The sequence below is a fragment of the Oncorhynchus mykiss genome, chromosome 17 (assembly GCF_057628025.1).
Source record: "Oncorhynchus mykiss isolate SJ-2025 chromosome 17, ASM5762802v1, whole genome shotgun sequence".
Lineage (NCBI taxonomy): Eukaryota > Metazoa > Chordata > Actinopteri > Salmoniformes > Salmonidae > Oncorhynchus > Oncorhynchus mykiss.
In genome coordinates, this window is record NC_143038.1 from 64,458,873 (window position 1) to 64,471,284 (window position 12,412).

The window sequence follows — 12,412 nt, forward strand, 5'->3', positions numbered from 1 at the left end:
TGGTTTTTGAGTTGTGGTAGTTTCAACTGGCAGTTTCAGTCAGTCAGTGATTACATCAGCAGTTTGCTTAAACCCTCTCTGAACTCACGACGGTTACTACCAACAGTTGTTTTCTCTTTGGTTTAAATTCAATGAATGACTTGCCCAGAGTTTAGAGTGGAGGTTGCCCTCAGCCTCATCAACCCTAAAACCTCTAGGCCTGCTGTGAGCCAGAAGATAGTCATCACATTAGAATGTAGCCGAGACGACAGAGAAGGACATCTGGGCTAACGCTTCAGACAAATGTTTCAATGTTAATTTATGCTAATCCTGTTTTTCACAGGATTACCATGGGACTCTTCTCTTGTCAAAAACAAAGGGCCAGTATGGATTTGTGCAAATAAAAACTAGCTCATAATAAGATAGATTTTCTGCTCATCTAACCTTGTGATTTTGTCTCTCTGGCTGATGCTGACTGTGTGGGGTATTTTTCTGTAATTTCCTGACATTTTAGTAGGGTGGTTTCAGGGTGGAGTTGTTTGAAAGAGTAATGATAGAAGACGTGACCTTATCGTGGCAATTTAAATAATATCAGTTTGTGTAGATTTTGCCCATTCTTTAGCCCCATTAATTCCTGAACCACAAGTGGTTGACCAGAATTATTTTGACTCCAACCATATTCAGTGCTAGCTTTGCTAACAGAGGGTAATAGGGGAGTGTAATGAACAGATACTTGCTATGTAAGTGTAAAGTGGTGCCTCAAATGATAGGAGTGTGGTTTCTACTGCTCTGGAGAGATAGAGGAACCTGCCAGTCAGTGTGGTGCTGAGTCGGGGTCAGGCGCAGTGACAGCTTCACTATCATTGTCACTGGATTACCAGCAACATCATAGGAAATCTCCCCCCACTCAAAATAGCCTGCTGAAGTATAGGCTACATGTCAGAGTACCTATCTACTACTACAGTGTGGCTATTAATGACATTTGAATTGTGTCCACCAATAATCTGTATACTGTTTTGACTAATTTGTAACATGGCTAAGACATGCTGTCTGTCTGTGCAACTTATCTTCCCAGTTTAAGCCTTACATGGAGACATACCTCTGTCCATAGAGTGAGTTATATGTTGGTGATGTCATGGTTTCAGCATGTTTGTGGTGCGTGGCTCACTCTCCTTATTTCTTAGTTACTATGAGGGGAAAGACTGTTTAGCAGTGGAGGATGCTGAGGGGGGGGACAGCTCATAATGATGTCTGGAACAGCGTGAATTACATGGAAACCATGTGTTTGATGTATTTGATACCATTCCACCTATTCCGTTCCAGTCATTACCACCAGCCAGTCCTCCCCAATTAAGGTGCCACCAACCTCCTGTGCTCTTTAGGCTGTTTGTTTTGTGATGAGATATATTGAGGACGAGTAGAGCGGGAGAGAGAGATTGAGGTTGTTAAATAGATGTCCTTACATGGCCTGCAGTGCACGTGTGTGCTGTTGAGGGACTTCAGTAGGTCATCCCAGTATGAAACTTTACCCCTACCTACATGTACATATTACCTCGACTAACCTTTACCCTCACACATTGACTGGGTACCGGTACCCCCAGTATATAGCCTCATTATTGTTTTGTTTTTTTACTTTAATTTATTTAGTACATTTTCTTAACACTTATTTTTCTTAACTGCATTGTTGGTTAAGGGCATGTAAGCATTTCACCGGTTGTATTTGGCACATGTGACAAATGAAATGTTATTTTATTTGGTCACATCTATTTGAAAGTAGGCCTAGTTGTAGTTGACAGTTTTTCACATCATTTGAACTGAAATGTTTATTACGCTACCAGTGACATTAAACCTACATCTTCAGCATGCCTCAGCGATAATAATAGCTAAGTCTGTCCTCCTCTGCTTTTAAAAGGATTACAGTTTTCGCATGGCTCATGAGGACTACGATGTGTGGAACAGAAACTCCACTGACGGGTAGACTGTTTCTTCTCAGTAGAGCGTAGGTGTGTGTCCGTCCGCCCCCCCCCCCCCCCCCCCCCCCCCCCCCCCAAAAAAAAACGTATCTCCTGTATGGTGAGGAGGATTAGTCTCTCCTTAAGTGATTGATTGGTCTCATATCCAATGAGACTGTCTGGTGTCGGGAGCTGAAGGTCAAGGAGCTTCCCTCCCCTCAGTGTTTAGCCCTAGAGGGCTTGTGCTGTCAAAAGGACGACACGAGGAGCAGTGTTGGGCGGTATTGTGGTTCTACATTGACAATAAATAGGTATACATTTATTATTATCATCTTGCATGCATACAAGGCCCAACCGAAACTTTACTTTCGCTTTTAACCCAACCCCTCTGAATTGGAGAGGTGCAGGGGCTGTCACGTTGGATGCCCGGGGAGCTGCTGTTGTGGGCAGTTAACTGCCTTGCTAAAGGGCAGAACTAAAGATTTTTCACCTTGTCGGCTCGGGATTCGAACTAGCAAACCTTCAGTTACTGGCCCAACTCTCTAACCACTAGGCTATCTGCCAACAGATTTTGCCAGCTAGCCTCTTCGCTTTACTTTAGCAGAAAGATAGGCCTGCATATAGACCCAGTTGTCAAGCCCATGTGACGTACAGCAATGGATTTCAGTTACTGTATTCATAAACTGAATCTTACAGGGTGTGCTGCCTGCATGCATAACGGCCAGATGGTTGTGTCATTGTAGCAGGCGGCCTAAAAACCCAAGCATATCCATTCACACCCACAGCTGGTTTGTGTTAGCTAAAGGGTGGGGTCATCTGGGGTCATATACTCCTCACCATCTCCGCCCTGGAGCTCCACTAATGGGTGTTCCCTTTGTTACGTTGCTACTTGTCCCAACCATGCTAAATTCGGGAATGACTACGCTCTTACTGGGAAAACTCTTGTTACTTAAAAAAAAAACTTTGTCTCTTTCTCTTGTCTGTGCAGACTGTTGGGCTGTCCCGTGAAGAGATCCTGCCATGCGTGAATACAAGCTAGTGGTGCTAGGCTCGGGAGGCGTGGGCAAGTCCGCTCTGGTGAGTATTTTACTCTGGCCCCGACCACTCTGTTCCTGCTACTGTTGCCGCGATACGACGATACCAGATTTTCCTTGGTAAAAAAGAAAGCATAAAGCAGACTAAACTCGATGGTCCTTTGAAAACCCACTGTGTGCTATAGCTAAACAGATGTGAGTCTGGGTGACAGCATAAAGCTGTCTGTCTGCTCAGTCCAGCTGTCTGTCTTTTATTTGTGTACCAACTAGCACAACTAGCTCCCGAGTGGCGCAGAGGTCTAAGGCACTGCATCTCAGTGCAAGAGGCGTCACAACAGTCCTTGGTTCAAATCTAGGCTGTACGACATCCGGCCATGATTGGGAGTCCCATAGGGCGGCGCACAATTGGCCCAGCGCCGTCCGGGTTTGGCCGGGGGCAGGCCGTCATTGTAAATAAGAATTTGTTCTTAACTGACTTGCCTGGTTAAATAAATAAAAGCACAAGCCAGGCCTGAAGGTCCACAGCATCATGATTGCATATTCCTGTGCTAGTGATGGGTTGTGATTTGTTGATCTGACTTGTTGTGGCCCGTGTCCTCTCTTACAGACAGTCCAGTTTGTGCAGGGAATCTTTGTGGAAAAGTATGACCCAACAATAGAAGACTCCTACAGAAAGGTATGTGTCCCTTAAGGGACGCGTCAAAAACATGTGTTGTGCTTTTTCTTCCTCTGTACCTTCCTCTGTACCTTCATCTGTACCTTCCTCTGTACCTTCCTCTGTACCTTCCTCTGTACCTTCCTCTAATATTGTATTTTCTTCTCCTCTGCAGCAAGTGGAGGTAGATGGACAGCAGTGCATGCTTGAAATCCTTGACACAGCCGGCACAGTAAGTGAATGTTTCTCAGTCTGTGTTTTTATTAATAATTTCTCAGAACTACCAAGACTAGATAAAATTATCAGCAGCTGCTAAATACATTTATAGAAGGGGATCACTTATGGTGAAATGAAGAGGCTTTGAGGAGGATAAGAGACGTGTTGAACTGTAATGACAGAGCGGAGCTTATGGTGTGTCTGTCCGTCCTACAGGAGCAGTTCACTGCCATGAGAGATCTGTACATGAAGAACGGTCAGGGCTTTGCCCTGGTATACTCCATCACAGCACAGTCCACGTTCAACGACCTGCAGGACCTGAGGGAACAGATCTTGAGAGTCAAGGACACCGAAGATGTGAGTATCTACAGGAGATGATGTAGCATATCACCCAGTGTCCCCCTTGGTTTATAACTAGGACCCAGCTTTATTCCTAATCAGGCCACATGATCAGTAAAAACTCCTGCCGCTAGTTAAAACCAACCAGTATAGTTGCCACAGCACGATATAACATTTTCCCATGAACTAGTCTTTGCGGTGTAATCACAACTGAGCTCATACAGCAAGAATGAGAAAAGGAAATATAATACAATTATTATTGCAACCCCTCCACATTAACCACAGTCCCATGTCTTGGTATTACCTCCTTGTGTTTGGAGTAGCATAGTGAGAGAACTGGCCTCGACAGATACTCTCTCAGGAGGAGGATTACCTTTTTTGGTGATCTGTAGAATCCCTTTCCTCTCTAGCTCTCTCTTTCCTGTTCCCTCTCTCTCTGGGGGCGGGACTAAACTTTCTTTGTGTGTGCCAATAGGGCCCCTGGACTTTGTTGTGATTGACTCTTTTCATCGCCTTTTGCTCTTTGTTTCCCCCCTGTCTTGCTGTTCCGTGTGGTCTGGCCCAAGGCTTTGTTTCCCCCTGTCTTGCTGTTCCGTGTGGTCTGGCCCAAGGCTTTGTTTCCCCCTGTCTTGCTGTTGCGTGTGGTCTGGCCCGAGGCTTTGTTTCCCCCCTGGCTTGTTGTTGCGTGTGGTCTGGCCCAAGGCTTTGTTTCCCCCCTGGCTTGTTGTTGCGTGTGGTCTGGCCCGAGGCTTTGTTTCCCCCCTGGCTTGCTGTTCCGTGTGGTCTGGCCCAAGGCTTTGTTTCCCCCCTGGCTTGCTGTTCCGTGTGGTCTGGCCCGAGGCTTTGTTTCCCCCCTGGCTTGCTGTTCCGTGTGGTCTGGCCCGAGGCTTTGTTTCCCCCCTGGCTTGCTGTTCCGTGTGGTCTGGCCCGAGACTTTGTTTCCCCCCTGGCTTGCTGTTCCGTGTGGTCTGGCCCGAGGCTTTGTGTCCCCCCTGGCTTGCTGTTCCTTGTGGTCTGGCCCAAGGCTTTGTTTCCCCCCTGACTTGCTGTTCCTTGTGGTCTGGCCCAAGGCTTTGTTTCCCCCCTGGCTTGCTGTTCCTTGTGGTCTGGCCCAAGGCTTTGTTTCCCCCCTGACTTGCTGTTCCTTGTGGTCTGGCCCAAGGCTTTGTTTCCCCCCTGACTTGCTGTTCCTTGTGGTCTGGCCCAAGGCTTTGTTTCCCCCCTGACTTGCTGTTCCTTGTGGTCTGGCCCGAGGCTTTGTTTCCCCCCTGACTTGCTGTTCCTTGTGGTCTGGCCCAAGGCTTTGTTTCCCCCCTGGCTTGTTGTTGCGTGTGGTCTGGCCCGAGGCTTTGTTTCCCCCCTGGCTTGCTGTTCCGTGTGGTCTGGCCCGAGGCTTTGTTTCCCCCCTGGCTTGCTGTTCCGTGTGGTCTGGCCCGAGGCTTTGTTTCCCCCCTGGCTTGCTGTTCCGTGTGGTCTGGCCCGAGACTTTGTTTCCCCCCTGGCTTGCTGTTCCGTGTGGTCTGGCCCGAGGCTTTGTGTCCCCCCTGGCTTGCTGTTCCTTGTGGTCTGGCCCAAGGCTTTGTTTCCCCCCTGACTTGCTGTTCCTTGTGGTCTGGCCCAAGGCTTTGTTTCCCCCCTGGCTTGCTGTTCCTTGTGGTCTGGCCCAAGGCTTTGTTTCCCCCCTGACTTGCTGTTCCTTGTGGTCTGGCCCAAGGCTTTGTTTCCCCCCTGACTTGCTGTTCCTTGTGGTCTGGCCCAAGGCTTTGTTTCCCCCCTGACTTGCTGTTCCTTGTGGTCTGGCCCGAGGCTTTGTTTCCCCCCTGACTTGCTGTTCCTTGTGGTCTGGCCCAAGGCTTTGTTTCCCCCCTGGCTTGCTGTTCCTTGTGGTCTGGCCCAAGGCTTTGTTTCCCCCCTGACTTGCTGTTCCTTGTGGTCTGGCCCGAGGCTTTGTTTCCCCCCTGGAAGAAAAAGCACAACACCACATGTTTTTGACGCGTCCCTTACGGGACACATACCTTTCTGTAGGAGTCTTCTATTGTTGGGTCATACTTTGTTTCCCCCCTGGAAGTTTACTGTTTTAGTTGTACAATTTTATATCTAACTGAGGTGTTTGGCGCTGTGTTTCTCAAGTAAAAAAATGTGTGACATGTTGTCTTATGTAAACAGTCGGAGCAGCTGGGCAGGTCTGTCTCACTGTCTATGCTACTGAATTGAGAGCTCTCACAGCAGCTGTTCGACAAATGGACATCGTCAAATCAAAACCCAACCTTCATTTACCCGTTGTGACGCATAGATGTTCCAAACTCAGTTTTAGATGAGACTGGCTTTATGACCAAATGTCCTATTTACATTTTGTAGTCAACATTTACACAAATAGCTGTTTCTGACTTGTATCGATGCCACATAGGCATTTTTTAAAGGGATTTGTGTGTTTTTAAAGGCAGTCGCTCTTTAACGTTGTACTTGAAAACGCTCGTAATCACCTGCTTCAGACCACTTGTAGAACAGCTACATTCTACAAGATGCATGTGACAGGGTCTACTGGAAATGATGGACTACAAAAATAAATCCAACCACGTCACGGACACCGACGTCACGCTTCCAGGCAAACTAAACACGTTCTTGCCCGCTTTGAGGATAATGCTGTGCCACTGTCGCGGCCTGCTAACAAGGACCCCCCCCCCCCATCTCCATGGCGGACGTGAGTAAAACATTTTAAACGTGTTAACCCTCGCAAGGCTGTTGGCCCAGACGGCATCCCTAGCCGTGTCCTCAAAGACGACCTGACGCAATCGCCATTACACTGCCCTATCCCATCTGGACAAGAGGAATACCTATGTAGAATGCTGTTCATTGTCTACACTGACGGTAGTAAACAACATCTCCACTTTGCTGACCCTCAACACTGGGGCCGCACAAGGGTGCGTGCTCAGCTCCCTCCTGTACTCCCTGTTCACCCACGACTGCGTGGCCATGCACACCTCCAACTCCATCACGTTTGTAGACGATACAACAGTAGTAGGCTTGATTACCAACAACGACGAGACAGCCTTCAGGGAGGAGGTGAGGGCATTTGGAGTGTGGTGTCAGAAAAACAACCTCTCACTCAACATCAACAAAACATAGGAGATGATCGTGGACTTCAGGAAACAGCAAAGTGAGCATCCCTATATCCACATCGAAGGGACAGCAGTGGAGAAAGTGGAAAGTTTTAATTTCCTCGTTTACACATCACAGACAAACTGAAATGGTCCACTAACACAGTCGGTGTGGTGAAGAAGGCGCAACAGCATACACTCAATTAGTATTTGGTAGCATTGCCTTTAAATTGTTTAACTTGTGGAAAACGTTTCGGGTAGCCTTCCACAAGCTTCCCACAATAAGTTGGGTGAATTTTGGCCCATTCCTCCAGACAGAGCTGGTGTAACTGAGTCAGGTTTGTAGGCCTCCTTGATCGCACACACTTTTTTCAGTTCTGCCCACACATTTTCTTTAGGATTCAGGTCAAGGCTGAATCTGACCCACTGGAATTGTGATACAGGGAAATAATCTATCTGTAAACAATTGTTGGAAAAATTACTTGTCATGCACAAAGTAAATGTCCTAACCAACTTGCCAAAACTATAGTTTGTTAACAAGACATTTGTGGTAGGTTGAAGAAACACTTAGGTTGGAGTCAATAAAATTAGTTTATGTAAACTTCCGACTTTTTATACCATCTGTTGCACCTTGCCTATGCCGCTCGGCCATCGCCCATCCATATGCTTACATGTACATATTCTCATTCACCCGTTTTAGATGTGAGTATTAGATAGTTGTTGGGGAATTGTTAGATTAAATGTTAGATATTAATGCACTGTCGGAACTAGAAGCACAAGCATTTCGCTACACTCGCATAACATCTGCTAACCATGTGACCAATTTGATTTCATAGGTGTCATTAGATGCTTTTTTTGCCCTTGTGCGTCACTTTATACACAGGAGATCTCTGTTAAACATGGAATCCCATTGTTTATCCATCTCTATGACCTCCTATAACTTCAGAATGAAGTTGGCCAATAGTCAACTTTGTAGTCAGTCTGAGATGTCTTTTTCTTTGCAACTTTACCTTGAAGGTCAGCATCCCGGAGTCTCCTCTTCACTGTTGACGTTGAGACGGGTGTTTTGCGGGTACTATTTAATGAATCTGCCAGTTGAGGACTTGTGTGGTGTCTGTTTCTCAAACTAGACACTATAATGTACTTGTCCTCTTGCTCAGTTTTGCACCAGGCCTCCCACTCTTTATATTCTGGTTAGAGCATTTTGCATTGTTCTGTGAAGGGAGTAGTACACAGCATTGTACAGGGTCTTCAGTTTCTTGGCAATTTCTCGCATGGAATAGCCTTCAATTCTCAGAACAAGAATAGGCGTGTTTCAGAAGAATGTCTTTGTTTCTGGCCATTTTGAGCCTGTAATCTAACCCACAAATGCTGATGCTCCAGATACTCAACTAGCCTAATGGAGGCCAGTTATATTGTTTCTTTAATTAGCACAACAGTTTTCAGCTGTGCTAACATAATTGAACATGTTTTCTAATGATCAATTAGCCTTTTGAAATGATGAATTTGGATTAGCTAACACAACATACCATTGGAACACAGGAGTGATGGTTGCTGAAAGTGGGCCTAATAATGAGTCGTTTCTAGCTACAATAGTCATTTACAACATTAACAATGTCTACATTGTATTTTTGGTCAATTTGCTGTTATGTTAATAGACATATTTGCTTTTCTTTCAAAAACAAGGAAATCTGTAAGTGACCCCAACCTTTCGAACGGTATTGTAGGTATTCACAGCTCTGATTCACTCAATACTTTGTAGAAGCACCTTTTGACAGTGATCACAGCCATTTTTCTGGGTAAGTCTCTAAGACTTTTCCACGCCTCCCATTAGTATTTTAAAAATTCTTAAAGTTCTGTCAAATTTGGTGTTGATCATTGCCAGACAAATACAGCCAGGCCTGAAAATGGTTAAGTCAAAACTGTAACTCGGCCTCTCAGGAACATTCACTGTCTTTTTGGTATGCAACTCATGTAGATTTGGCCTTGTGTTTCAAGTTATTGTCCCGCTGAAAGGTGAATTAATCTGTGTCTGATGAAATGCAAATAGAACCATGTTTTGCTCTAGAATTTTGCCTGTGCTTAGCAGCATTCTGTTTTGTTTTATCCTGAGAAACTCCCCAGTCACTAATGATTACAAGCATACACATAACGTGATGCAGCGTGGTACTCAGTAATGTTATATTGGATTTGCCCCAAACAACACTTTGTATTAGGACAAAAAGTGAATTGCTTTGCCACATTTTTAGCAGTATTACTTTAATGTGTTGTTGCAAACTGGATGTGTGTTTTGGAATATTTTGTATAGGCTTCCTGCTTTTCAATCTGTCAATTAGGTTAGTATTTTGGAGTCACTACAATGTTGATCCATCTTCAGTTTTCTCCTATCACAGTCATTAAATTGTAACTGTTTTAAAGTCACCTGTGCGGTTTCCTTCCTCTCCGGCAACTGACGTAGGAAGGACACCTGTGTCTTTGTAGTTACTGGGTGTATTGATACACCATCCAAAGTAATTAATAACTTCACTATGCTCAAAGGGATATTCAATGTCTGCTTTTTTCATTTTCCCATCTACCAATAGGTGCCCTTCTTTACGAGGCATTGGAAATCCTCCCTGGTCTTTGTGGTTGAATCTGTGTTTGAAATGCACTTCTCGACTAAGGGACCTTACAGATTGTGTGGAGTAGAAGGGAAGGTAGTCATTTAAAAATAATGTTAAACACTATTATTGCATACAGTGAGTCCATACAACTTATGTTACTTGTTCAGCACATTTTTACTCCTGAACTTATTTAGACATGCCATAATAAAGGGGTTGAATACTTATTTACTCAAGACATATCAGCTTTTCATTTTTAATTAATTTGTACGTTTTGAAAAACATTGTTCCGTGTTGACATTAATGAGTATTGTGTTTAGTTCGTGACAAAACAAATCTGTAATACCTGTTTAAATTCCGTCTGTAACAAAACAAGATGTGGATAAAGGGGTGTGAATACTTTCTTAGGGCAAAAAAAGAAGCTTCAAATGAAAACCGATTAGACAGCATTAAAATATGAAGAGTTTACAGTATGCTATAGGCCCATTTTATTCTAATTGAAAACCGATTAGACAGCATTAAAATATGAAGAGTTTACAGTATGCTATAGGCCCATTTTATTCTAATTGAAAACCGATTAGACAGCATTAAAATATGAAGAGTTTACAGTATGCTATAGGCCCATTTTATTCTAATTGAAAACCGATTAGACAGCATTAAAATATGAAGAGTTTACAGTATGCTATAGGCCCATTTTATTCTAAATGAAAACCGATTAGACAGCATTAAAATATGAAGAGTTTACAGTAGGCTATAGGCCCATTTTATTCTAATTGAAAACCGATTAGACAGCATTAATATATGAAGAGTTTACAGTATGCTATAGGCCCATTTTATTCTAATTGAAAACCGATTAGACAGCATTAAAATATGAAGAGTTTACAGTATGCTATAGGCCCATTTTATTCTAATTGAAAACCGATTAGACAGCATTAAAATATGAAGAGTTTACAGTATGCTATAGGCCCATTTTATTCTAATTGAAAACCGATTAGACAGCATTAAAATATGAAGAGTTTACAGTATGCTATAGGCCCATTTTATTCTAATTGAAAACCGATTAGACAGCATTAAAATATGAAGAGTTTACAGTATGCTATAGGCCCATTTTATTCTAATTGAAAACCGATTAGACAGCATTAAAATATGAAGAGTTTACAGTAGGCTATAGGCCCATTTTATTCTAATTGAAAACCGATTAGACAGCATTAAAATATGAAGAGTTTACAGTAGGCTATAGGCCCATTTTATTCTAATTGAAAACCGATTAGACAGCATTAAAATATGAAGAGTTTACAGTATGCTATAGGCCCATTTTATTCTAATTGAAAACCGATTAGACAGCATTAATATATGAAGAGTTTACAGTAGGCTATAGGCCCATTTTATTCTAATTGAAAACCGATTAGACAGCATTAAAATATGAAGAGTTTACAGTAGGCTATAGGCCCATTTTATTCTAATTGAAAACCGATTAGACAGCATTAAAATATGAAGAGTTTACAGTATGCTATAGGCCCATTTTATTCTAATTGAAAACCGATTAGACAGCATTAAAATATGAAGAGTTTACAGTATGCTATAGGCCCATTTTATTCTAATTGAAAACCGATTAGACAGCATTAAAATATGAAGAGTTTACAGTATGCTATAGGCCCATTTTATTCTAATTGAAAACCGATTAGACAGCATTAAAATATGAAGAGTTTACAGTAGGCTATAGGCCCATTTTATTCTAATTGAAAACCGATTAGACAGCATTAAAATATGAAGAGTTTACAGTATGCTATAGGCCCATTTTATTCTAATTGAAAACCGATTAGACAGCATTAAAATATGAAGAGTTTACAGTATGCTATAGGCCCATTTTATTCTAATTGAAAACCGATTAGACAGCATTAAAATATGAAGAGTTTACAGTAGGCTATAGGCCCATTTTATTCTAATTGAAAACCGATTAGACAGCATTAAAATATGAAGAGTTTACAGTAGGCTATAGGCCCATTTTATTCTAATTGAAAACCGATTAGACAGCATTAAAATATGAAGAGTTTACAGTATGCTATAGGCCCATTTTATTCTAATTGAAAACCGATTAGACAGCATTAAAATATGAAGAGTTTACAGTATGCTATAGGCCCATTTTATTCTAATTGAAAACCGATTAGACAGCATTAAAATATGAAGAGTTTACAGTATGCTATAGGCCCATTTTATTCTAATTGAAAACCGATTAGACAGCATTAAAATATGAAGAGTTTACAGTAGGCTATAGGCCCATTTTATTCTAATTGAAAACCGATTAGACAGCATTAAAATATGAAGAGTTTACAGTATGCTATAGGCCCATTTTATTCTAATTGAAAACCGATTAGACAGCATTAAAATATGAAGAGTTTACAGTATGCTATAGGCCCATTTTATTCTAATTGAAAACCGATTAGACAGCATTAAAATATGAAGAGTTTACAGTAGGCTATAGGCCCATTTTATTCTAATTGAAAACCGATTAGACAGCATTAAAATATGAAGAGTTTAC

The 12,412-nt window shown here is 42.7% G+C and overlaps 1 protein-coding gene across 4 annotated transcripts in view; it reads left to right on the plus strand.

Annotated features, from left to right (window-relative positions):
• Positions 1-12,412, plus strand: part of LOC110494688 (ras-related protein Rap-1A) — a 28,964-nt gene that overhangs the window by 3,576 nt on the left and 12,976 nt on the right. For all 4 annotated transcript variants that reach the window (XM_021569977.3, XM_090206306.1, XM_090206305.1 and 1 more), the window contains exons 2-5: positions 2,920-3,008; positions 3,573-3,641; positions 3,796-3,852; positions 4,053-4,193. In XM_021569977.3, coding sequence (XP_021425652.3) covers positions 2,952-3,008; positions 3,573-3,641; positions 3,796-3,852; positions 4,053-4,193 — 324 coding nt within the window. In that variant the 5' untranslated portion in view covers positions 2,920-2,951. The remainder of the gene's footprint in view (positions 1-2,919; positions 3,009-3,572; positions 3,642-3,795; positions 3,853-4,052; positions 4,194-12,412) is intronic.